This window comes from Colletotrichum godetiae, assembly GCF_030913485.1.
Source record: "Colletotrichum godetiae strain CBS 193.32 chromosome Unknown BDP55scaffold_1, whole genome shotgun sequence".
Taxonomy (NCBI): domain Eukaryota; kingdom Fungi; phylum Ascomycota; class Sordariomycetes; order Glomerellales; family Glomerellaceae; genus Colletotrichum; species Colletotrichum godetiae.
The window spans coordinates 1312152-1339243 of NW_026851249.1; the positions used below are offsets into that span (position 1 = coordinate 1312152).

The 27092-nt window shown below is 53.6% G+C and overlaps 3 protein-coding genes and 1 non-coding gene across 4 annotated transcripts; 2 read left to right on the plus strand and 2 right to left on the minus strand.

Moving 5' to 3' along the window:
* Positions 1-13416: 13416 nt before the first annotated feature.
* On the plus strand, positions 13417-15539 carry BDP55DRAFT_539169 (cyclin; the record flags this gene model as incomplete). The annotated part of the gene is made up of 2 exons (XM_060568010.1): positions 13417-13810; positions 13870-15539. The coding sequence occupies 2 exons, from the start codon at positions 13417-13419 to the stop codon at positions 15537-15539; spliced, it is 2064 nt and encodes a 687-aa protein (XP_060436986.1).
* Positions 15540-19568: 4029 nt separating this feature from the next.
* On the minus strand, positions 19569-19656 carry BDP55DRAFT_t13. The gene has a single exon. It is a non-coding gene; the product is annotated as a tRNA-Tyr (tRNA).
* A 570-nt stretch (positions 19657-20226) lies between these two features.
* BDP55DRAFT_538559 (uncharacterized protein) lies at positions 20227-21540 on the minus strand (the record flags this gene model as incomplete). The annotated part of the gene is made up of 3 exons (XM_060567959.1): positions 20227-20589; positions 20661-21056; positions 21112-21540. The coding sequence occupies 3 exons, from the start codon at positions 21538-21540 to the stop codon at positions 20227-20229; spliced, it is 1188 nt and encodes a 395-aa protein (XP_060436987.1).
* Positions 21541-22737: 1197 nt separating this feature from the next.
* Positions 22738-24167, plus strand: BDP55DRAFT_538318 (mitochondrial inner membrane magnesium transporter mrs2; the record flags this gene model as incomplete). The annotated part of the gene is made up of 3 exons (XM_060567932.1): positions 22738-22869; positions 22958-23598; positions 23690-24167. 3 exons carry the CDS (start codon positions 22738-22740, stop codon positions 24165-24167), a joined length of 1251 nt encoding a protein of 416 aa, XP_060436988.1.
* Between the last annotated feature and the right edge of the window lie 2925 nt (positions 24168-27092).

Below are 27092 nucleotides of genomic sequence, written 5' to 3' on the forward strand. Positions count from 1 at the left end.
GGGAGCTTCTGAGCTGACTTCCTCCGCACGGCGTGTTCCATTGAAGGAAAAATTATCGAAGAGCATTTCTTACGGCAAAAAATGGCTTGAGATCAAAAGCAAACGCGACTCGATATGTCTCAAGGTCGTTGGATTGCTCCTACTTGTTACGATGCGGGGACATCTACTTCTCACAGCATAGATGTCTATACTGGAGTAGACTTTTCAGGCAAACAGCTTCGAGAGTAGTTGCCCCATCTCAGAGCTGGCTTATCTTGATCGTCTCCCATCGTCAGTCGCTATTCAGTGTTACATCACCCGCACGAGAACAGAGAGAGTCCATTACCATTCTGTACCATACCCAGAGTTCGCCGGTCGGTTCCCGCGATCAGCTTCATTAGTCTGCCGTTAACACCTACTAGCTCTTCAACACGTCTTCGACATGAACTTGAGCAAGCTTGCCCTGCCCGTCACTGAGATGCGACTACGCCGCCATCTACGAGAGCACGCAGGACGTCATGAATGGGATGATACACAGTCTCACCCCACACCTTCTGGGCATTTCTCGAACCCGCTGTATGAGTATACAACAAGCACCTGCCCCACCGGCGGAATCAGATTCAATCAATCAAGTTATTAAGGTGAAGTCTCGAGCGCTATTTCGGTGCTGTGACCTGGACTCGCGAGAAGTATATTTGCAGGGCTCTTTCATCGTCAGCTTTCACTATCCAAGAAGCCATAAGGTGTGCCCAAACTTCCTTCTTCTTCTCCAATTGCGCTGCCAGACGTGATGGTCGCCGCCCCTCCGATGTGGCAGAGCGTCGATTCACATGCTTGGAACATAATCCACTGGGTCCATCCACGAGTATTCTCCCTCCTGGCTATATCGTATTCTACACGGAATAAGTGACTAGCATAAAATAGCACATGGCGGATAATAACGGAAGACGCCGAGGATCCTAGTAGGAACAAACTATCATCACGAACTTCTCATACGCAATCATAAACGCCATGTTCTGTGCCGCCAGAGCAGGTTCTTGCCCAAAGTCAGAAACAGTCAAGTCTCTACAAAGACAGCGGGGGACGAGTCCCGTTGCCTCCCCCGTTCTTCTATATATATACCGTCGATTCCAAGCCTCCTTCCTCGAAGGTACGGACCGATCAGCGTTGATACCCTACCGTTGGGCTGGGAGGGACTCACGCCGTACGCGTCTCCAGTGACAAGGGGTTTGGGGGCAGCACTACCCTCAGAACTGGTAGCAATATACTTACTCCGTGACATAACCCGCCTCTGAGTTGTGAGACACAGAGGATATCATTCCATAGTCAGGACCTTCTGCATCCCATCACCTTAAAGTCCAGCAAGACAAGTCTTGACTTGATACCTGCGGCTCTACTACGAAAAGCTCAATCCTCACCTTGCCATGAAGAGACCAGCCTCACAAATGTCCCAAGCAAACGGCTTCGCCCGAAGCATGCATACCCATCAGCAGCAGGAACCAACACACTAGACCCTGCGTGAATGCTGTGGATAGCATCGTCGATACACCATCTCACAATGACGCTCCTTATACCAGCCCAGCTCACACCACCCCCCCCCTCCCCAAATCTCACTGACCTCAGGAGAAGAATTCCCGAAGAGTCATCACCTACCAGACGTATGACACTCAAGAAAAAACTCTTCAACCACGCATGACTTGCACAGAAATGGACACAAATCCTTCTGTCCCTCCACACCACTCTTCCTCTTCGTCGCCGATCCCAAGCGAGGCCAATCCCCCAAGAGACCACCTCACTCGCCGAAGAGGCCAGGCCAGGCAGGAAACACCACGAGGCCTCAAATGATGATGATTCGCACGCTTATCCTTCCCCCATACTTCCCCTGCTCTTCGAAGAAAGGTGGCTAGCCTCGGATCTGAATCGGCCTCGTTGCCTGCCTGCTCACATACCTTCGCATTTACGTAGCCAGCCATTGCAAAGGATATTAACAGAACCCCTTACAAACCTAGACGCCTGTCACGAGATCACATACGACGTATCAAAAGCCGCGAAAGCTACTATACGCTGGTCCATCCCAGTCCATCACTCTCAAATCTCCCAAAGACAGCCTTGGCCAAAAGTCAAAGTCAGCCTACATACCAAACAAAGCCTCGCAGCCTGACACCCTCCAAAGCGGCTGAAAGACATACTGCCCAGTCTGCGAGACAAGCCTGCCGAACATACGCAACAACGTACAGGGCTTGGCCAACACAGCGCCGCAAACACATTCAACTTGCTTAGCATATGGCGGCAACCTTGGCATCCTGCCGTGCCGTGGTGGGCAGCGTCATCCAGCCTAGCTTCGCTCCGCTCCGCAATGAAATCCAGTGTAATGTAATGTAATGTAACGGAACAGCCTTTGTTAATCTCATCAATAATTGCAATTTTCCCTCCCAGATCTGCCCTCCCAACCCGCCAGGCGCATGCGTTTCTCTGATATTGCGTTTCTCATGTTCGTCGCAGCGACAAAAAACACAGCCACAAAAGGAGGCTGAATCAAGCACTGGCAGCCGACCTACTTTAAAATGTCGACATTTTTTTTCCCTTGCTGCTGTCGAATGCTAGCTGGCTGGCTTTCCTGCTGCGCCTGCGCCTACGTACGCCGCGCCTACATTGATTGGGGGAGAGCCGCGTCCGCCGTGCCTCGGTAAAACCCAGCTCTCAAAATTTGGGTCCCCCTACGAAATCACAATCAACTATCGTGGACTCCGTACGAATCGTTGCTATAAAAGAAAAAAAGGTACTCCGTAACACCGATTACTCTAAATTAAGACAAAAAAGGGGACCCTGGGAGAGCCGGGAGCCTTCGTCACTGGAGAGAAAGCACTTCTGGTCGACGAGTCGTGCGCCGAGACCCAAGATCTGGGGCAAAAGCATATCCGGCGGGGAGGGGAGGGAGGGCCAAGACTCGCAAAGGGCCGCAGGGCCGCAGCGAACTCCAGCAAGCTGTCACGCGGGAGCCGGATAGGTGGGCGGTGGAGAAAAAAAGTTGTTCAGATTGCGCAAAGCGGGAATTATTGCAGCTAATCGACGAGTTTCGACAAAAGAGTTCGGGACACCTTGGCAGTTGGCACTCTTGTCTCCGATCCATTCAGGCTCGCTATCAACGGAAGAGGTCGGGTTGAGAGCGAGAGAGAGAGAGAGAGAGAGAGAGAGAGAGAGAGAGAGAGAGAGAGAGAGAGAGAGAGAGGGCATCGTAGGTTCACCGTGCTCCGTCCAGGTCCAGTAACAGGACCTTTCCGGACCTGTTCCCCCCCACCGCAGTGGCCATATTGGCGGTGATAAGGACAGCACATCGTAAGAGTCATTCTCCGTGGACCATGGCGGCGAAGATAGGTTCGCTTCCATGTTTGACACGTCGGCGAACCGGTGACTAAATCGCCCACGCAGACGCTGTCCCCCCTATCGCCGACACCGGTCCATTTCCTCCTCTTGCAGAATCCACAGCGCTCTTGCTACCTGAGGCTGCTGGAGCGATTGCGTGCACGCGTTGCTACCTGGCGGGTTCCGACAAGGGCCGTGGCGTTGGTGTTGTGAAGCTTACACGATGCTCCGCGTCGCTATGCTGGTCCAGCCCTGTCCCCAAAGTTCCCAGGTAGTCAGTCATTTGGCCGAGGCTGGGGGGACGCACTTGCGTCCTCGCATTTTGTAAAACCCCATGTGGTTCAAGGAATTTCTCGCTTCATGACGTCTAGACTAGGGACTAAAACTATCTGTCAGCCGCCGGTGCCCGGGGGGATCAGATCTGAGATGAGATTCACGCAGTATGCCCATGCAAGGCTACTGTTCAGCTGCCTGCGCGTGAAGAATTGCACAATGGATGAGGGATGGCTGGGCTGCCTGTTTGACGATGACCTGTTGAGAGGTTTTCATAGGCTGCCGTGCCGAGCCCAAAAGCCAATCAGTTTCCATACAGCGTAGGGCCCCTCCTACGGTTACTGTTCCCTTGGTGATTTGCCTTGTGGTGCCGGTGAAGCTGGGGTCGCAGACGGGGTTGTTGTTGGTGGATGACATCCAATCCATGCTGCTGCCTGGTTCAGGATTTGAGAGGAGAGGGCCCCCAAGGGCTTGGTGATCCCTCGCCCGTAGGAAGTGTGTGAGAGCGGTCACCAGGAATAGACAGAGAGATCCATTGATGAGGCAGGGTGGCAAGGTGATTCGCCCGTCAGCTCTTCTCTGGGTCCGTTTCCCATGCGAGCATGTCTCATCAAACGGTGCCCGACTAAGAGCATCTAAGGCTGTGGAACTGGACGCCTCGGCCTTGATTATTCGGATAGACCTCCGGAACCCCATCGTTGACGCCAGCTTCTCTCCATAATAATGCCTTTCGGATGACGACCAGAGTAGTCGGACTTTGGGACGTGGCTGGAATAGCCCCCAGATCGTTAGCAACGCCGCCTACCGAGCTGGAGGGTCACGCGAGGCGCCGCTGTCGCGTCTCTCCAACATCTCAGCTCACGGGTAGCCATGAAACCAGGCTCAAGTTCCCACAGGCTGCGCCGCCAGCGCCAAGCTGTCTTAGTGATGGCCTCGCAGAATCGAGGATCGAGAGGGGCGAGACGCTAGCAGGTAATCTGACTGCTCATGATAGTTCACATCTTGCTTACAGGAAACAAGAGACAAAATGTCCCAATCACCGACACTTCCGGGGCAGCGGACGGCTCCCCACTATCCATAGCTTGGCGTGGAAATGCGCTTGGGTTGCGGCTTACATGCTTGCCTCATCTTGAACCGACAAGACAGTGCTGCGCGCCGTGCACAAGCAGGCCGTTCAGACAACTTTGCCAGTTTACACACTATTAGCCAGGTGGGGAGGCAAAATGAGGGGTTCCGTCCGCCACCAACAGCATGTCCAACGTCAATGCTGGCCAACCTTCACCCGCTAGCTGACTTGAGTGACGGCAAATCGCCGGCGACGAAGTGTGACTGAAGCCTAGTGGTGCAATCGCCTCCCCGCAGTTGATGATTATGAGTTAATGGCGTCGACGAATGACAACTTCTCGATTTGACAAGCGCTGTTCCGTGGGATCACGGTGACGGAATAACAGCAGACGTCTCTCCACAAGTCGAAACCTCCGCATCACGAGTTCGCGTTGAGTTTCTCACAAACATGCCGTTCAGTATCACCATCGAGTGATGTCTAGAACTCCCCGTTCACTAAGACGCGGGATATCCCGGCTGGGATATTCAATATCTCCAGACTCCAGTCTCCAGACTGCAGAGGGCACGAAGAGATCACGGAAGGGTCTTGTCGCTATCGCCGATGTCCGTAAGCGAGCCAAATTGGGGGATGTTTGTGTCGTGGGGCCTTAGTCATGCTGAAAAAGAGCGAGATCGTCGCTCGGATGAGCTCTCGGGCGGTGCTGAAACCCAACGCAATTCCCGTCCGGGGGGGGGGGATCATCACCCCATCGTGCCCATGTGGTGTGCCAGTCGAGCTAGAAAGCCGCGATCTTCTCGAAGCCTTCCGCTTGAGACCACTCGAGGCCCTTGGTTGGTCTGGACCAACCGATTCTTTCCAGCAGGCAACCAAATTTTGTCTCGGTGACTCCTTTGGTGTGTCGCACTCTGTGGTGTGTTGTTCGATATTGGATGCGCACCATCAGAAAAAGTTTTCAATAATCCGGTGCAATATTGATGCGAGCTTTACCGAAAGCTAGAACGGCGCGAGCTGATATAGACCCATACGAGTATTCGGTTGCGCGTCACGATGTTCGAGGCTTCGAGCTGGAACGCAGCTCGCCGTTTGTTTGAGTCGTGTGCATCAGCCGCGCGGCAAACCACGGCAGCGGCATCCTGCAACTTCCCGCGATCATCTTTCCTCAATAGTAGTATTGTGTTCCCGTTGAAACGTCGTGAACATGACATAGTCATAGCATGAGCCTTGCGAAAACCCCTTATCCCGTAAGCAGAATCGAGCGAATCCGAGCATCCACAGACATGCGTAAACGAAGCCTCGCTTTCCATGCCACGGCGCGGTGGAGACGCAAGTCTTCTAGCCGCCACCTGGAAACGAAATCCTTTGGTTCGCGAGCTGTGCCACATAAGTGATGAGCGCCGCCTTGCTTCTGAGATGTTGGTCTTTGTCGGGAGGAGGCCTGAGACGTATTGGAAGCATGAGAGCCTGGCCAGCTAGAGTTGACTCATCGAGGTAACTGTATGGCCACGTATCGGCGCTCATTGGTCTAAGGAGATCACATATTACCGGAGGAGGCCAAGGATGTTAAAGCCCACTTGCAACGAACTGGACAACAACAGCCCAACCGGTGTAACAATTTGCAAGGTGCGCAGGTCTATGGCTGGATGGAGGACGTCCACGGTCCACAGTCCACTGCAAGACAGCGAACGTGTTGCAAGGAATCCGATCATGTGTACGGATATCGTGGAATTTAGTCCTGGCTTGAAGAACAGCTCCACGCTGTGGTTCTGTTCTCGGATTAAGCTCCTCGGGCGAATGAGAATTCGGACAGACAACGGTGAGAGTCTATCCAATGAGTGCAAGCTATTTGTTCTGGCCCCTCTTCATCCTCCCTTCATCGACGCTGCCCTGCTGCCGAACGACAATCTGAGTTCGTTGGCCTGCATCCAAGACGGCAATGCTGGACAGGTTGAGAACAGCCCTCCAATGATGGCCTGCCGCGGGACGGAGCGGGGCTGGCTGCGACAGAGGTGTGTGACATGGCAACACCAGTGAAGCTGCAGAAAGCCTGCAGCTTGCAGCTAGACCGAGTGATGCCTGCGAACTGCACAAGGGGGCGGTGGCCAGATGACGGCATTTGGAAGGAAACAGACTCGAATCTTCACGTCCCCCCTCCTCTTCTCGCGGGGCCAAACTTGATGCCATTCCCAGCCCCCAACTTCTAGAAGATTCATAGCCACGACTACGTTGGTGAGGAGAAGTTGCGAAATGTTGGGGGTTCCTGTTGTCAACCCTGGGCATATTCTTTACCATGCAGCTTGCTTGAAGCGTGACAGGGCGACCTTTCGGCCCTGGTAAAATGCTGGGCAATGATGCCAAAGTTTGCAGGTTCGGTACGAATCGGAACAAATCTCGTGGTCGCCGGGGTCTAAACTGGCGGTCGGTCTCCCGTGCGCCCAGTCGTCTCCAGTTTTGACCAGTACCGAAGCACGAGTGTTGTCCGGCGGGCGAGATGAGCTGATACGTGCAGTCGTGTATTCAAGGCGACAAGGCTAAGACCATCAGGCGAATGAAAACCACCAGCCGCCCAGGATATCTGACACTGATTGGCTGCTTGTCTTTCCCACAAAGTAACTCGTAGTGTACGGAGTACTTCGTGGCAAACAGAATGCTCCCTGTACTGCTCCGTACCTGTGCTCCCTCGCCCCTGTCCCCTTTGATACCGACACTTTGCTCCATTGCGTCGTTGTTATCTGGCACTTCTTACATCCAGCAAAGCATAGAGCAGCACCCATGCACTGCTTGGGTGACTTGTGCACATTGTGCACCTTCCTCGAAATGAAGATATGCAGCGTGTGGGGGTTAGCTCGAAGGTACTGCTTTAGGTCGTTCCAACATGATTGACATCGCAAAAGTGTATCAGGGTTCTCGCCTGTGATGTTTCGACGTGTCTATTTGAAGGTCAAGCATGTGTAATTTGTTTGAAGACCAGGCAATAGCAATGCATCGCAAACATCTCATCTTATGGCGTTCCCTATGGAAAAGGATTGCTTTGATGCGTGGAAGGCCTGGCGCTTTTTCGGTACTCCGTGGACAGCGGCGTCTTTCAGAGAGGATGCGACGTGCAGGCAAGACGCGTAGACGGGATCCTTGGGTTGTGGGAAGAGGGACAAGACAAGCCGGCCATATCGAGATGGAGGATTATCGAAGAGGGAGGCTTGGTCTGTGGAGCCATGATAGACGATACGTAAAATGAGATGGACGCTGGTGACAGTGTGGCTGAATCCACCGGATGCGATCTATTCCATCATCCCCGAGACGTCCGTGTTTTGCGAGAGTCCAAGACCAAGTTGGTGCATCCGTATCACTGTAGCTTAGTAGACGGGCTGACAAAGACGTAGAGCGGCTGAGAAATCGCTCCTGAGGTCAAGGAAGCGCCGGAGACGCGCAACTGGCATGCCTCCGTAGGCGTCTCTCTTTTGAACTTTGCAACAAAGCTCTGAACCTGAAGCGGAGTTCGTGGCGGAATTCGAGGGGGGGCGCACTTCGGTATCTCGGGGCTCGAGGATCCACTGAGTCTGACTCTGACGGAAGCCCGCCTTCGCCGGACAGGCAGGTATCAAGGTGCAGCGCGGTATCCGTACTCTGGCTGGAGGATGAACCCTTTCTCGGCGACGGTTTGTCATTTTCCAGGCTTGCAAAGACCACTGAGCCACTGGGCTTCGAGCAGTGACTGAGTGCGTATGAGGTCACTGGCCAGGGCAGGTTCAGAGGTCCACAGGACGACCCGTACAGAGGCCCATCGTTCCTGTACGGATACCTAATGGAGACTCGGGAGTCGACCTCGGTAGGAAGTGCCGTCGGCTCTCGAGCAATAGCCCGATAGCGAAATTGGGGTGATATCATCGTTCAACACGTTGACGGCATTTCGGTGGTAAAGTGCTCGCGATGCCAGGGCCCCGATGCCCTTTGGAAGTCGCTTTGACGTTGTAAGCCGAGCAGCAGTATTCGTACACTGAGTATTGCCCCCGTCAGTGGTCAGGTCACTGTCTAGAGAGATGAATATGGCTGTGTAAACTCGACTCGGCAGCCCATCGAGATCCGCCAACAGCGGTGACTGGAGCTGACGGTTTTGTGTGGTGCGTGCGCGTGTCGGTATCTCTCGCAGGCGGTTTCTGCCTGTGGCTAAGGTAATCAGGAGTGTCGCGGTTGGCTGGCTTGCTTGCCCCGATTCCCCGAGCTCTCAAAGGGTGTGTAGTGGCATGGTGAGACAGGATGGCACGCAATCCCTCTAGGTATTCCTTTGGACCAAAGCTTGACCATCCAGTGGCGAGACTTTGGGCGAGACAGCAGCTGTTGTCAGTCGATTTTTTGAAGATTGTCGCATGCGCTGAGGGAACGGGTGGGATCGCTTGCAGTTGGCCGGCTTAAATCGAAAATATCGAATGCCAATATTTCGTGAAAGCCAGACTCGTGATACCCTCATGAGCACAAGCCGTGGCGTGTTCATGCTTACACGAAAGACACGGCGTGCTTCATCCCAAGGTTGCAAGGGTTGTTGAGGGTCGTCTCCTTCATCCTACAATTCTAGGTTTGTTGCCTGACTGTAACTGCAATATCCAAATACAGGTGGCGCTATAGCTGGACGAGGTGTGGATGGACGGAAGAGAAGGCATGGATAGGTTGTTGAGAGAGGGCGTCAATGTCTGCAAATTTCGAAGTCTACACTACGGCACAGGAGGAGGAGGATCGATTGCGATGGCGTGGCGGAGGGGGTATGAGCCTTGATGGTCAACGATGACTCTTTTTTTTTCTTCTCTTTCTGCCCCTCCTTCCCTCTGTGCCTCCTTCCCTACGAACTTGGACGAACTTGCCTTGCCCCGGGGGGGCTCTGTCTCTCTCTCTCTCTCTCTCTCTCTCTCTCTCTCTCTCTCTCTCTCTCTCTCTCTCTCTCTCTCTCTCTCTCTTGCAAGGTGCAACTGCTCCTGCCTTGCCGGCTAGGGGCTGGGCAGCAGCAGCCATTCAGCAGTGCAGCTTGCCAGAAACCACAAAGGCTGGGCCACTGCTGGGCCACCGCGGAGGGTGTGTTGCTGCCGCACACGAGTGGTTGAGCAGCCATTTTAGGCTTGGCGGGGCTAACCTCAAACGACATGGCGTGGAACAAGTTGAACCAATCAAGAAGAAGGTTACGACGTGAGCAGCCACTTGGCGACGGAAGATGCCAGAGCCAAAATAGTCGTGCAGAATATTTGATGCAGGCCGTGAGGGGGGAGAGAGAACTTGAAGAGCTCCAAGCTCCAAGCTCAGGCACCGGAGCAGAAAGCCAGACAGACCCCAAGGTTGCTAGGCATCAAGGGGTGGGATGAATGCATGGAACGAAATGGAAATGGATACCTTATTTACACAGTCCACCACAAGGTCACAGTGTTGCGTTTGGTTTGGTTGGTGGCGATGGAAGGTTCGGGCATCATCTCGGGCGTTTGGGCCGGGTGGGAACTGAAGCAGAGATACCTAAACGACCATCGGGGAGGACAAGCAATGAAGCAGGTTGAGATGCAGTTGATGATTGAGCAGTTTGGGACCTTGGGCAGAGAACAAGCAGACAGCAGACAACGAGCTGAGAGGACACTCAGGATAGCAACACTGGAACAGAACACATGAGAGGTGGGTAAAGTGGAGTTTGGGGGATATGCAGCTGTCAATATGTGAGAGAGTGTGAGTAAGAGGCAAGGGGATTTGGGGGCCTTTGATGTGTGTGAGAGGTGTGTATGAGCAGCTGGAAGAGTATGAGCAATAACAGCAAAGATGAGTGAGGAGCAGCGAGGGAAGACACACACTCGACTCCAAACGAGAAAGAGAGGCGGATGAGAGTGTGAGTCTGAGAGCCATGGAAAAAGAGTGGAGACGGTGGCTATTTTTTTGGTTTTCAATATGCCCCTCCACCCCGGGAAGGAGGACGAGATGGTCCACTTTGTATCACAGCGTCAGCCAATGAAAAGACAGATGAAGAAAAGACAGTGGACGGATGCTGAGACTCGCTGGGTGTTCCGGGCCCCGGCTGCATCCTCCCCATCTCCCCTCTCTTTTTCTTTCCCTGGGAAACCGAGTGAGGTGAGGTGCGAGGTGGTAGTGGCCAGCAAGAGGTCGGTGCAAGGCACTTGCAAGTGGCAGGCTGGCAGCAAGTCTAAGGTATCCCTCTGCTCTTTCCCACCCACCCTTCCACGCCTTCCAGTTCTTCGAATCAAAGGGTGTACAAAGTCCCAGGTCCCCGTTCTCAGTGGCTCAGTGGCCCACACCAGTTTCCCATACCAGAATCCAGTGTCCGGTACCTGTCTCCATGTACCTTTCCCCGTCCCGTCCAATGTACCTTTTCCTTCTTGCTCTTGCCTGTATCCGTACTCCATACTCCGTACTTCGTACCGTCGCGACGACAGCGGGCAGGGTCAGAGGAAAGAGAGAGTGGGAGAGACTGCCCGTGGAGTCTGGGACTCTGGGTGTGTGAGTGGCAGAGTGCTGCCCCCCAGGCATTCAAAACTATCGCCGCGCCCACATCGCCGTGCACCTGTGTCCTCCCCCCCTTCCCTTTCCTTTTGATCCATCGAACAATCGCTATCGCCATGTTCGATTCCAAGGTCTAAATTTGTACGACAGCGACTCTCCGAAGTCTGCTAGACGTGCCTCATCTCGGGACTCCCTGAGAAGAGACTCTAGACCAACTCTCCGCTTATTCCTTTGTAAACTTGCTTTCAAGGTCGTGTAGCAACACGTCTACTACGCCTCTCACTCTCTCCTCTCACTCCGACCCAGCAGATCAGTCACTCACCGTGTCCTAATCTACCGGATCCCTTACCCTCGCCTCCAAGAGTCATCTCGGCCACCGTCGGTCACGTTACTCATCGAGCATCATCGCAACACATCATCATCATCATCCTCAACACCACACGACAACCGCCTAACCCTCGCCATCTCTAGGCTCCCTTGTTTGCAACCGCAGCGGCATTCACTTGTTCCTTGCGGCTAACAAAGGCATCAACCTACGGATACTTTCCATTTTCAGCGCAAGCTCCACCATCAGCAACCACCATCACGAAGCAGCCCAGGCACGCAGGCTTTCAATCCCTCTTACGCTGGGATATTTTGAGATCGGATCACGGCTTCAATAGAGTCATACGCCTTTCTCATCGTCACCCAACGGACCCTCTGCTGCCTACCTGCCTATCAGCGTTTTCACGCAAGCACTTGTCTCTCACAGTTACTCATTTTCCTGCCTTTCACAAAAAAAAAGATCTCTCCGATACCCTGCAACTATCTCATTCGGCTCTTACACCTTATACTCATTCCTTTTTAATCACTTGCCCCGGCAATATCCACGACAATAGCTCACACGACGATTACGACTCATCTTTCAACCTGGCGTCTCATCAGCTGACCCAGCATCTCCTTCGCCACACTCCTCTGTAGTCGCCAAGAAACATCTCCATCCGAGGGACTCAAAGCACTGCCTGCAAGGTTAGTACCAAGCCCAGTTTGATTTTCTGCACAGCATTTCTTCCCCCAGCCAGCACAAACACGTCGAGCGCCGCAAAAGTGGATGAGAAGCAGACAGCGTGAGTGAGTGAGTGAGTGGAGGTCACGAAGAGAACCAGAGACACAACGCGACCAGACTAGCAAAACCCAGCTTTGCACCAGCAACCTGGCTACCTATCCGGCCTGCCTGTCACTCTTTTCCCCTTTGGCCTCTCCTGGTTCTCGAGAGAGCGATCACGCACTCAACCGGACCACTCTTACCCACCCCCTGTCCACCCCCGGGGTCTCCTTCTCGGCCTTCCCTAGGCTGCCACTGCCACTGCCACCTTTTGCACGTCTCTCACTCTCTTTCCTTCCCGCGCGCACGCACTCACACGCACTTTCCCTTTCCCGTTCCCCTTCTCCCCCCTCCATCTTCACACCTGCCCGTCACTTGGAGCCATCTGCCTGGGCGGCAACCCAACCAGGTTCACCCCCCTTCGCCACCCCAAACCCGAAAGAGTCATCCACACCCAATCTGGGGCCCTCGAGCCAGACTTGAGCCACCCAAAGGGTCCTCCGACTTCGTCACGCCAGGCCAAGTCGCCCCTCTGAACACGTTCAAGATACCACGGGCGGCGCAAGGCGAAAAAGAGTCACACCTCATCCCACCTGCTTGGATATAACCTCTCCTCGCAGCCACACTTGGCTCAATACCTTGCCTCCCCTCACCTCTCCCCTCACTCTTCCCTTCCGACTCCGACTTCGCCCTCCTTTAATCAACACCATCAACTCTCCTCTCAACCCTTAACCACCCTATCACCACTCACCTATTATACATCTAATATTACACACTTGTCGCATCGCATCAATGGTGGCTCTGCAGTAGCTCACCATATAATCAGGACCTTTTAGCTCTCCTATTAGATGCATTAAACCTACGATGCCTCTTCGAATTACAAAATCTACTCCAGTCGCCCGTCTTGTTTCGTCTTCCGGTTTGATCCTTCGTGTAACGTCGGCTGTGGACATTTGCGTCTAGAAGCCGCCTCCCCTATCTACGACTCTCAAAGACTTTACAACAGTAATTATTAGCTGTTGTGAAGTTGCGCGTTTCTGATACGGAATCACGATCTGCTCATACGAACCCTTTACGGTTTACCCGGTTTACTTAGCTTGACGGCGACTGGAGGAATCTCTCCCATATCGAAGACCCCCCAAACGCCAAATACCATCCACCACTTATATCCAAGATGAAGTACGCCACCGAAGATTCGTCGGCTTTCATCAGCACCTACCAAAACAACACCTACAGCTCCTCTCTCGAATCCCTGACCTCCACATCGTCCGGCTCGGTTTGGTCCGCTGTATCCTCTCAATCATCCACCTCGACATCCCCCACCAACACCTCCGACTCCGATTCCGCCGACGTATATTGCTTGTCGCGACCCTCGGCCGCGTGCGACACTGCTGTCAGATTTACAAGCCCTTGGGCCAGACAACCTAGCCAGCAGGCCGCTGCTGTCATTCCCCAGGAGTTGCGACAAAACCCCAGACGAACCAGTGGGAGCGCAACCCGCTCTGGAGCACCCCCGACTCTGGTTCGCCAGGCTGAGCGCAAGGTCAACTTCGTCGATAACCTTGTCGGTAAGCAGTATTGAATATGCATGTAGTCGTCCAGTCCCCTAATCCAGTTGTTCTTTTAGATTCATCGACACAGATTGTCGAGGCTATCTGGCCCCTTTCCTCAGTTGTTTGCCGCAATGAACTCGGTAACAAGGCGGTGCTGCCGCTGCGCACCTTCATTCAGGAGACTCTGCGCCGCTCCCGCACCAGCTACTCCACCCTCCAGGTTGCGCTGTACTACCTGATCCTGATTAAGCCCCACGTCCCGAAGCACGATTTCACCATGGAACAGCCCGACGACAAGCAGGAGTGCCGCGCACTTCAGTGCGGCCGCCGCATGTTCCTCGCTGCTCTCATTCTCGCCTCCAAGTACCTTCAAGATCGCAACTACTCTGCCAGAGCCTGGAGTAAGATTTCCGGGCTCAACACAGGGGAAATCAACCAGAACGAGATTGCGTTCTTGCTAGCGGTCGACTGGAAACTGCACATCACCGACGAGGTCTTCCAGCGCTGGACAGAAATCGTCTTGAAGTACACCCCTCCGTCTCCCCCCGCTCCCGGAACTTCCGCCCAATGGTACGCGCAACAGAGCTCGAACTGGAAGATGGTTATCCTTAAACTCAACCCTGAGCTGGATAACATCGAAGGTTTGATTCCCATGGCGCACATCGCTCCCAGCTCTCGCACCTTGTCCCGTCACCGCACCATGCTTCCGGCAGCGCAAGAGGTTATGGCTGCGACCGGCGCCTGTGGAATGGGGTACGACTCAACCGAGCTTACCCCTACCCCGAGATCCTACCAAACCCCGAATATTATGGAGCCTTCCCCGGCCACTATTTATACTCAGGGCCGGCTGGCTCCCGCTCTCGGGCTACTTCCCACCCCGCGTCTGACGCCCCAGTCGAGCGGATACAGCACTCCTGCCGTGGGTGCTGCATCCCATCTTAGCAAAGGCAGCGCAATGGGCCTCGCCATGGCCCAGGCTTCTTGCGTCAGCGCAACTCAGTGCCTCGACCGCTGGCCTGTTGCCAACACTTCATCGCCTCAAGGTTACTTTCCTGTTCGCCGTTCTTCTCTCGCCACCTCAATCTCAACCGCGTCTTCTCCCGAATCGATGGTTTCTGATACGTCGCGAACCTCTCGCTCGTCTTCTATCTCATCTGCTTCCTCACTGGTCAACGCGCCGGCCCCTCTGGGTGTCCAGGCGCGATTCCGGTCCGCGAAGCTGTGCAGTGAGAGGTCAAGCTTGAGACCGGCTATCACCTCGGTTCCTGAGGACTACGAAGAGAATTGCATCACGTCTTCGCCTGAGTCCTATACCGGCCCGGTTGGCAGACTCTGCGAAATGTCGTTGGATACTCCACTGGCTCAGAGAGAACACGAATTGGATGAGATGACACACGACCCCGCGAACGACGCCGCTCGGGCACTCCAGGAGCTTCAGAACTATCGTTCCGACGACTCTACTCCTACTGCCTTATCCTCGCGTAAGCGCGCTCGAGGTGTTTCGATTGTCGACAACTGCCTCCAGGAGAACGTTCGGGACATGCTTTCGAGCAACTACTCGGGCAAACAATGGACCCAGAATCTGGTTCGCCCAAGAAACAGCCAGATGGGCACAAATGACCGAGGCTCCCCCCGCAAGCGCGTGTGCTGCGCCAGCGAAGCTGCTCCGGTTCACGAGGCATCAATGCTTCATTCAATCGACGGATACCGCGGACCGGGCATGTGGGAGGGGATTCTCAACTGAGCACATTGTGCAAACCTCCCGAGATACCCACTGGTCAGAAGTTGAACACACCTTGACCTCCTTGTGCAATATCCTCCATTTCCTTTGTCAAAAACGAAACAATTACGGGGCGGCGGGGTACGGAAAGTGCTAATGATACCACCTTGGCGGTTCATCGAGTCCTTAGAACAGCTTAGATGGCGTCAAGGAACGGCACGAAAAGCGTGATAATCTTTGCATGCATCAACGGATCAAGGCATATGGGGCGGTGTGTGGCGAAGAAACTATGGCGGCATTTTCGCCGCGTCTTGTGTTTGTACGATCACGCTGAAGAAGAGAGTCGATTTGCGTTTTGAATTTTTTGCGTTTTGTTAGCCTGAGAACCGAGCTATTGCTGATTCTTGAGCTATTTGCACTCTGGACTGGAGACGAAAGGGTCTTCCGAATCGAATCGCCCGCGATCAGAGTTTGGGAGAGTGTGATTGGGCGCTCGATGGAAGATCCGAAAGGGGCGACCAAAACGAGCCAACAAGAAACACCATCTCATTCGCTGCGCGTGGCATCTGTGATCCGTCGCGATTCATCGGATATGTTTCATCACACACAAAAGGATGCAAACGACACGGCACGTGTTACTACAACTTCATATGAAAGCGATGAAGCTATATTCGAGAGATTCATAGCTAGCTTTTCGACCACGAGACACAAGTTGTTTGCTTTGTCTGGCCTATCAAATCAAGAGCTTACCAGATTTGGAACCGAGTTCTCTTCAGTGTACCCTTCGCGCTGGAAACAGCCTTGTTCACAATGTGCTTCGTGAAAGCAGGTACCTATAGTGTACCTTGCGAGTGCTTATTCATTGAACGGAGAACTTCCGATGACCTGCTAATACGGTGACACCAGGTTCGTGTTGAGGTTGTCGCTCAGATACTGAGCTCGGGGCTCTCGAAACGGAGCTGTCAACGGCCTATTGACCGTGACCAAGCGAGAGACATAGTTTACCTCAAGTCTAGACGGTCCGAGACGGAGCTCGAGACGGGGAAGCCTGATGCAGAGAACACAAAAACCGGTTGACTGCTTTGACAACATTTGACCCATGAAGAAATGACGAGATGTCATTTGGCGGTCGCCGCGGCGGTGGTGCTACCTAACGCCCGATGGTTCATCGGCGATAACGCGGGTGCGCGGCGCGCTGGGGGGTTTGGTCACGGTGAGCGATTGTGAGGGAGTGTGAGTCATACCGCGCGCCGCCCAGCCTATGCTCCGGCCCTCCAACGACACCAACACCCACCACCATTGGCGGTTGGCGACCACTATCCAACCGTTATTCAGTGGTGGGTTTCCCGCTTGCTGCTTCAGGAAAGTCCATTATGGACTTTTTGAGCAATAATTTTTTTTCTTCTTCTTTCTTCGACACTACCCTTGTCACGCATTGGGGGTGGCTAGGTAAGGTAGGTCTATGCTATAGGTTTGTCATGTGAAGACTGGTTTTGCCATTTTTTTATTTACAAGACGCTAGTAAGTGGCTAACGCGGTATATTGGTGCTCTTGTACCTAGGGACTAGTTAGTCTGAGAGGGCCATGTGTGAAACGGTGCCAGGCATCCCTTTTCGGAGGTTTAGGGAGGGAGGGATGGATGATTCAGCATGATGTTGAATTTTGTGTATCACGGCCCGCTTACACGGAGGGAAAGAATGGGAGTCACTCGCCGGTTTTCCTTTCCCTTTGAATAACGGTGTGAGTGAACGTAGGTGACTAGTATCTCCTGCGTAAGAGGGGGAACTCATGGAGCAAGGAGATGAGAAATGTCGCCGAGTGGTGGGATACAAACACACACGCACACAATCCTGGCAAGTACTTATGGGTTTCACGGGTTCTGGGTTGTTATGTGCCTGATGAGGAGGCCTTACACGAAGAGGTTCTGGGCCTTTGGTTCCTTTCTTGGGGCGGGATGACGAGTGTCTCGAGTTGGATGGTAGGGATGGTTCTTGGTTTGTCACGACGAAGTTCGAGGAGCCTGAGCTCCGAGGGTTTGGCCACGCTGGATGGCTTGTTTGGGTTGGCTTCGCAGGCAGGCAGTCACTGATGTCGTAGACGGCGACGATGGGACTGAGGGCGAAGGAAGGGGGAGGGGGGGCTGGTTCGTCACGGTGTTTGACGCGACTGCCTGGCCCCGTTTTACCCGCCTGTTCTCGAACGTGGCGATGATGCATGCTGATTCTCAGAAGAGTTTCCGGGGGTTTGTTGGTTCGGTCTGTGTAAGTCTGTTGGAGAGTCATCGAAGTGAAGATGCTTTTTCGGGATGCGAAAGGGCGTTCAGAGATTCCACTACACTCAATCTGGGACGCCGAGATGATGTGCTTTCCGGGGAAGGAAAACAGTCATCGGTGTAAATGATGCCTTTGCAGTCGGCGACTTTTGAGATCCTGATCCGGATATCCCGGCTGCGATAACTCTCCCTTGTTTTGTTTGGCCGTCTTGCTCACCCGGTCAGCGTGCCCGGAGTATGCTTCTCGCTTTCTACCTACGTTACTCTTCCTGTGACGGGAGTATACCAAGATTGGAGGAGGGGTAGTCAATGACGGCCAGCTCGATTCAGCTCGCCGATCGGGGGGGTTTTTATTCAACACCCCGTCTCGGTGAGATGGTTTGGGGTCAAGTTGGACGGGAAGAGAAGCATGCCAGTGCGTGCCGCGCGGATGCCGGAGGCCGACGACCAATGTATGCATGCGCATGTATGTATTCGCCGATATGTCAATCCTCGCAGCCCGGCATCGTGGGGCGGGGGAGACACCGAAAGATCCGGTGGTTTGAAGGGAGTGGGTATTCCGGGATCTTGGGATGTTGTGCAGAGTTGTCAGGAGATGGAAGGTTGATGGCCTGTAGATGTTGGCGGAGGGTCAGGTGAGATTGAGCTCGGATGCTAGATGCCGGATGAGCGGATGGACAGGAAGGGTGATGTATGAGCTCAGGGTTTCCTGCTGCTGCTTATGCTCTTGATCAATATCAAACCTCGAAGGTGATGATATGCGTACATATTGAGTAAGGGCAGTGAGCTTGGTAAGATATGTTTTCAAGTTTTGTCTGTGTCTTTCTCGATGCTAGTCTTCAAGGGACTATTCAATGCACGGGGGCCTCTCACTTGCTTGCTTACTTGCCTCTCCCAAAGCGGAAAGTTTCCTCGAGGTTCTGTTTTCTTAGCCGGCCGCTCTTGAACTTTATGCTACGGTATCATGATGAAGCCCTGGCGAAGGATGAAGGCGTCGTTTCCGGAATCATCTGAAAGGTATCTATCTATACTTGGAAATGCCTGAAGTGTTGGGCGAGATGGGCGAGATTAGCTGTATATCAATCTTTGCGTGACGTTCACTCGACTCTATTCTCATGTCTTCATTCAACCAAGCATAAACTCATTAGAGATCATATGTCCTATTCAAGATATGTCTCACATAGAAGCCTCTGAATTACTCCAAAGTCCTAGATCCGATATTCTTCGATCTTCTTGAAGAGAGTTGATTCCAAGCCCCGGTGTCTGAAGTCTTCTCTCTATGCCTGCCTCGTGGGGGGGTTTCTACCGAAGCTCGGGAATTATTAAATGTCCGATGTCGACTAGAAAAGAGTTAGAGCATTGCGAACAAAAGAAACTCTGATTCAGAAGGTTCGAGGGTTGAGTCGTCTGTAGAATGGGAAAAGAAAAAGGCACAACCCTTGCATCCAAACGAAACCCTAGACCATTAAATGAAAATTGCCCAGAAAACCCAGGACGAGACTGCTGTGAGTATCAACAGGCATCATGAACCACCCTCCTCGAATTGTCCCAAGCTCCTTACATCTACTTCTGGTTTACCACAATGCCACAACGAATAAGCTTTGCGCAGCACTGTCCAGATTCCACAACCAAGAAAAGTAGGTCTCAACAACAACCTCGATCCCATCTCTGCTTTCGGTAGCCCCCCAACAAGCAGACAAACTGAAAAGCCTGCACCAAAACCACTCCGAAACCGATTCCAAAAAGGAAGACATCCATAGAATGCCAAAAGATAAAGTTGTTCTCCCCTTCCAGAATCGAACTAGAGACCTTTCGATGACAATGTAACCATTACAGTCGAACGTGATGAACCAACTACACCAAGGGGAGGATCGGAGCTACTGCTCCGCTCGGTGATGGTAGTTGGAGACGCAAGCTGCTTGAAGTAGCCCCACCCCATAGCCTCATACCGTAACGATGATTTTCTAAATTTACCACGGCTGTTCCCAAACATAATTTTACCTGAAGAACTATTCCCGGCCTTCCTACAACCTTTTCAGGCTTCAACGAGTGTATTATTTCTGGAATAATCCAAAGAGCAGAGAACGCAGCAATAGTAAAAGCAGCGGTGGTGGAAATAAGAACTCGGGCAGCGAAGGCGGCAGACCTTTCTGGTCCTCCCCTTGGTGTAGTTGAAGCAGGGTGCATACAATGATTGGTTTTTCTTTTTCTGTCGGTATCTCAGAATCAAGATCCCACTCGACCATTCACGTCAAATCTCGTTCCATCTCGAGGACCTCGCACCAAATCCAAGTGCTGCAACATCCCTCGTCCGTCTCGTCGCTCACACTCTCAGAATTACATTACAATAGGCATGCAAGTCCCGTAAACTCATAAGTCATACACAGCACCAACCCAAGCTTTTCAATCGCATAAGCTGTCCCTTTCCGTCCGAATTATTCAATGGTTCCGCGGCTGAGGTAACAGACCAGCAGCCATGATCGAAGACGGCACCAACCGATCATGACGGCTAAGTCTCGACGTAAGCAGATCGACCACGCGGCGGTGGTACTCAATCATCCGCTTCTCGAGCTCAATGAGCTCGAACATGGGTCCCGCGGTGCTGCGAGCCCTCGCTGCTAGCAACCGGCCAACTTTGGCGTGCTCCTCTTCCAGGATCTCGAGCGGCCACAGCGACGGGTTGTCTTCCAGTGCGTGCGAGGGGAAGTAGTCTTCCACCAGGAGGAGCATTTCGATCAGGCGCCCGTCTATGGTGCCTGGACTGCGATGCGTGACAGCATTTTGGAGGCCGACGCGAAGAGTCTATGTTGTGTCAGTAAAGCCCCTTTTCCCCTTGATGCCAGTACAACGCATTTGGCTAGATATCAACTCACTTCCCAAGTCTGACTTTCCGGCTGAATCTTTGCGCCGCCTCGCCGTAGCCAGAAAAGGAGTCTCTGCTGCTCGAGCGTCCACGGGCCGGTGAGGAGGTCGTCAGGGATCGTCGTCTTGGGGTGTACATCAATGTAAAAGTCAAGCGCCGGTTTGGAGCCGTTGAGGCCGTAGGAGAGCCAGTCGTATTCGAAACAGCCACGGGAGTCAAAGTGCCCGAAACCGCCGACCCGGTCGTGAGGCGATTCGAGGGGGTTATCCTGCTCTGCTTCTTCTTCATCTTTCAGGCCCACGTGGGAGTGTGAGTACCACCTGTTGCGGGCGAAGCGCCAAGCCCAGATGTGTCGAGCCTCAAAGATGATGTCCACGTTGATCCATGGACTGCTCAGCAGCGAAGACTGACCACAAAGTCAGCAAAGTGAAAATCTTGGGAAAGACATTGTGGGCTCGAACCTGGAATTCAGCGTCACCTGGAAATAACTCAGGGAAGCTCTCATAGCGCCATAGTCCTCGCGCGTCGTCTGCGGCGCCTTGTTTCAAAGCCGTCTTGATCACTCGCTTGTCGACACCGAACCAACAATCCCAGGTCGGATGGAAAGCGGCGATGAGAATATTGACGAGAGTAGATCGCCCAGAGAGCAGAGCGCCGATGCGCGGGCTGCAACGAGGAAAATTGAGATTTTCGCTGAGTATAAAAATGTGCTCGGCGATCTCAAGGGGAAAGTTGAGTTCAAAGAGTGAATGGCGCTTGGCGACTGGACGACTTGAAAGGCGTGACGCCCGTTTCTGCGTCAGTGATGATGAGTCCTTGGTGTGTGGTTTGGAGTAGGAGGAAGCGGCTTTGCCACGCTTGCCTCGGACTTTGATCGGGGTCAACTGCATGATCTGCCCATGGACAGACAGCCACCTTTCTCCCCGTTTGCTCTCTCTGTCTGTCTCGTATCCCCAGGCGGGTTCTATGTCTGCGGTCTCATTTCAGAGATGAGAGACGAAAAAGAATTGCCCAGCTTGATAGACCTTTCTCTGAGAGGGGTATCAATGAGGATGGTTCAAGGGAAAAGCTGGAGCTGAGGTAAGAATGGTGTAAGTGAAAAACCTTGTGCCTCCAACTATCCAACCTCGTCTGGACTTCAGAGGGGACGATACGCTCGGCAGTTGGAAATATTGCGCTAAATCTCAAGAGAAACCTTGTGACCAAACAGACTGATTTCCAAAGATATTACTCACCATGGGGAAAACCCTTCAACGGGTGTCATTTTTCTTAACCCGCTAATTAAGTGACTGGAGTCTGGAGGGTCTTCGAGATCCCCCCCCCCTTGTGGGGTTTTGTACTGTGCGAGGGCCGTGTCGAATGACATCAAAGACTGTCCGTGATCACCTGGACCGTGCAGTCGGCTGGTCCCAACTTTAAACTCGCTGCGCGGTAAAACGATCAAAAAAAAAGTTGGAGAGTGACGACGATTGAGAGCTTTCGCGTCGCCAATTCCGCCCAGCAATCACCGCGCAAAGCAAGCCCGACGACTTTCACGAGAAATTCGTATCTCCAAGCTTGCGGTGTAGGTCCTCTCTCGCCCCGCGATGCCTCCCGCGATGCAGACTCGAGTACCCTCGACAAGCCTGCTCCGGTTCCTGCGATCGCAAACGGAGGCCTCAATCTTCAGCCGGAACCAAGGCATCGAAGCCTCCGCTTGTACCTCTCCATGCGGCGGCTCCCCTCGACCGGCTCAGAATCCCCGATGCCTCGCAAAGCGAACCCCAAAGACGACGGGCACAAGATCCCTTTCGACAGCGACGACGAGCTGCAGACGACCCGAACTCCACATCACCACCGCCCGGATATCCCGCAGGCAAAGAGCTCTGGAACCACTAGCGACAGCATCGTCGTCGCCCTCGACGACCACCGCCGTTGCCGCCTTCTTCAGCACAACTCGCGCGAGACAAATTTCATGCGGCGACGACCCCTCTTCGCCCCGTCAGCGGACCTGGAAGGAGAAGCTCTGGGGTATCAGGAGCTGGGGCGGCGCCAAGGCGCTGAAGCCCAACGACCTTCCCTTCCACGACGAAGGGGGCGCGGGTTCCATGTTCAACAACCGCCGCGTGCTGACCGCCAAAGCCGCGCTCGAGCCGAGGCTGCGATGTACCGAGGTGGACGAGAACGGTGAGGTCATCCTGGTCGATGGCGAGTTCAAGAAGACGGAGCTCATCGCAAAGGTTAGAGAAAGTGTCCCATGGGAAATAGACAGCAAGGGGCCAACTTGATGATAGAGGCAAGGCGCTGACGAAGAGATACTGCTAATAGTACGGCCTGCTGCCCCGCGACTTGCGAAAGATTGACTCGTCAAACCTCCCCCACATCTTTGTCCGCCAGTCCGCCATTCTCCTCAACCTCCTTCACCTCAAAGTCCTCATCAAAAAGGACCGCGTCCTCCTCTTCGACGTCTACGGCTCAAAGACGTCGTACCCGCAGTCCGCCTTCATGTACGACCTGCAGGGCAAGCTCAAACAAAAGAACACCCAGGGCGGCGGCAACGGCGTCGGCGGCCTCCCCTACGAGTTCCGCGCGCTCGAAGCCGTTCTCACATCTGTGACGTCGGAGCTCGAGGCCGACTTCGAGTCCGTCCGGGACCCCGTCATCCGCGTCCTCAGCGAGCTCGAGCACGATATCGACCGCCACAAGCTGCGCGTCCTCCTCATCTTGTCTAAGCGCGTGAGCACCTTTGAGCAAAAGGCCAAGCTGGTCCGCGACGCCATCGAGGAGCTGCTCGAGGCCGACGACGACTTGGCGGCCATGTACCTCACTGAAAAGGCGCACGACCTCTACCGCGGGGTGGATGACCATACCGAGGTGGAGCTGCTGCTTGAATCGTACAATAAGCTCTGCGATGAAATCGTCCAGGAGGCTCAGAACTTGGTGTCTGGCATCCGCAACACCGAAGAGATGTAAGCCCCGCCTTTTCTTCTTCTACTTCCACAATCAATCCTTCAGACTTTTGTTGAACACACCTCACTAACATCAAAACCCCCAACTCAGTATCCGCGCAATCCTAGACGCCAACCGCAACGCCCTCATGCTCCTAGAACTCCGCTTCAGCGTCGGCACCCTAGGCCTAGCAATGGGCACCTTCCTCGCGGGCCTCTACGGCATGAACCTCGAAAACTTCATCGAGGATACAAACTGGGGCTTCGCCGGCGTCACAGTCACCTCGACAATCTGCTCACTCCTCGTCTGCTGGTACGGCCTCGTCAAGCTCCGCAAGGTCCAGCGCGTCAAAATGATGTTTGACGAGCGCGGACCCCTGACGCGCAACACCCGCTCTTTGCTCTCCTCGTCACCCTCGCCTTCGTCGTCGCATGCCCAGCAGCAGGCCGTCGGCCAGCAGCATTGGTTGGACGACGGGCCGGGGAGCCTGCTGGACGCGAGGAACCGCGAAAAGATTCGGCGCGTGACGAATCAAAAGGCCGCTGCGGCGGCGAATGCCAAGAGTACGACCAAGAAGTGGTTCCAGTGAGCGCCAAGCCCGTGTACGACAAAAACGACCAAGAAGAACAAGGAAAGAAACGAGAAACAAGAAATCATTCCCCCGACGGAGCCCAACGGGCAGGGCATAAAACAGAGGAGAAACAATGATAAAGCCCATTCATCGCCTTCCTGCGTGTGCCGTTTTCTGGCCTTGCGCATAAGCTGTAAGCGCGCGGCGGTTGCGTCCTTTCCCAAGAGCAGGGGGGAAGAACAGAAGATCACACAAGCCTTTGACCGGTGAAAGGTAGACTGTTCGAGGATTCAAGGGCTTGGTGCAAAAAAACCTTATCCTTGGAACGGACTGTACGATAGGGGCGGCGGCGGCGGCGGCGGCGGCGTCTCCGGAAGCAGATGCAAGGCGCCAAGGAAGAAAAAAGAGTTACCCAGTATACGAAGCGCCACGAGCAACATGTCCTCAAACGACTCTGCTTCTTCCTCCTTCCTCCCTCTTTCTATTCTCCCATTCGTAACTATGTACAACACATTGCGGCCTTTGTATATTTGTCAAGGTTCCTCCTTCCTCTGCGTTTGGGACAGGACCATTCATCTTCTCAGCTCATTAGAAGAGTCTGTAAAACACTCGATACCTGGCTAGAACACACACCCCTGTACCAACAGAATAGCAACTATGCCCAATACACAACCCCCAATAGATTCGATAGATTCCATAAATGATATTTCTCAGTCCAACGAGATTGACTGGCGTTTCTTTGACGTGATCCTCAAGGTATGCCACTGTTCTTTTCGGCCTACGTATCGTCGACCTGTCCATCTCCAGCCGCCCTACCCGACCTTTTATTCGACTTATACGAGCACTACAAAGTGATAGTCTACGGCAAGTCATTGGCCGCCTCTCTTGACAAGTGACTGGGGCATGGCGCCCCGCAAGCTATGAAGGCAGCAGCACCGCCGCTGGTGGCGGCTTCAAACTTCCCCCGACCATTTCCCAATCCATCGAGATGGGCGGCGAAAAAGAAAAAAAAAAGATGTCCAAACTTGGGGAAAAGCCGGTGATTGCACAAAAGACGCTAGAGTTGAACGCTTTCTTTTGATCGGCTGGAACAAGAAAGAGAGTCGGCCGGAAACGTCAAAGTCGGTTTCCGAGCTAGACACCGGTATCGGTTCGATGGTACTTGATGGTGGAAGCAAGATGACAAGGCTAGGAGGAAGAGAGAAACCTCTAATGACTTCGTCTGATGGCATCAGGGAGCATACGGCTGCAGAAGAGAAGCTACCCGCCCCCTCTCTGTCGTGATTCTAGGCCAGCCCAAGTTCTGCATGGCAGGTGTTTTCGAGCGAATCAGCCAAATATTAGTACGGCTGCCACGAGGGGATTCGCTGGTCCGCGAAACTTTGGCAGGTTGATCGGAGTAAGCCACTACTAGTACTAGCCGCATCGAAAGGCTTGCCGGGCATCAAAGGTGAGAAACGGCGTGGAGGGCCAGAGCTCCCTGGACCAAAGCAGAGGGATGAGAACCTGGTTTGCTGCTGCTCTCGACTGGTGAAGGACGGGTTCGGGAGTCTGTGACTACTTCAAGGTGCATCGGGCAGACAAGGGCAGCTGGGGCCACCCTTACCCTGGCTTTCGTGGAATGTGTACGGTCTGATGTATACGACTGACTCGAGTGTAGGGTTGTATTGCATTCCGGTATGATGTTTGCTAGCAAACGGCCTGAGAGGAGGCCATAGAGTACTGCCACGTAGTGAAAAGCGGTGTACTTCGAGACCTTGATAGCTTTCCTTCGTCACAGTTGGGTACCATGTCTGGCAGAACCCTACTCCCGGCTGCGTAGGAGAGCCTTGTTTAGATAGGCATCGATGACGAGGAGAAATTGCTAATGAGGAAGCCTCTGCCCATGAGACACGGTGGCAGCGATGATGCCCCCGGTTCAAGTATCAAAGAAGAGCCTTTCACCATGCCGCTTACCCAGAGTTAAGGTATGCAACGCCATGATTGATTGGGGCCATGTGTCCCGATGTGTGGCGACGGATATCGGGCAACAGGTGAGTGATCTAGACAGGTAAGTAATATCAAGAAGGAGACAAAGGTAGCTTTGTGCAGTTTTATGTTGTTCCGGAGGCGAAGAAGGGTTGCTGTAGTATGTGCATCTTCATGAGCACCTTCATGAGCTTCTCGCAGCAGCAAATTTGAGAGTAACCTTTGTTCGCTTCGGGGGGTTCTAGGAAGATAGAAAAGCCGGGGGAGAATTCCTTATCAACGGTCGACCAGTTAATTGGAAAGACTTGGCTAATGTCTGATATAACTCGGAAATCACCTGAAATCGTCATCAGTTAAAAAAGTGGCCGGGAAGCTGGAGCGGTGACTAGCTCTTATGTCAGACTATGCTCAACTTCGCTGGAGAGTAGAGGCTCGAGCTTGACTTTGCCTTTTGCTTCTGGGTGGGGGTTCTCCTTTTGCCTTTGGCCCTTTGTTGTTTTCTTTTTCTGTTTGTGATGAGGAAAACCAGCCATCGCCAATTTGAGACAGCTAAAGCTTCCTGTCGCCAACGAACAAACGATCATCATTTCCGATGTTGGGAGCCTTATCTTTGGCGCCTGCGCGTGGAGATGACATAGTTACGAGTGTGGAAAGTCTAGGTCTCACGGTGAACGTGAAAGAGCCCCGGCTGCCCGGATATGACTCCGGCAGCGGACCGCGTAGTGTGGGGCCGATGCGGTGTAGCACACGGTGCTAGAAGTGAATACCGTGTGTAGCGCGAACTCGGACTCGAGTTGTCGATGCGGGGGAGTCGGGGAAAGGGGCAAGAGAGCCATGCAGCAACATGCTTCCCGAGTGCAATTAGAGTTGTGGAGGAGAATCTCGATTGGAGTTCCTTTACCATGGTCGAGAATCCGTTGGCGAGTCAAGGCGTTCGCCTTTGGGGGACATTGGAGGTTTCTTTGGAGTCATGGA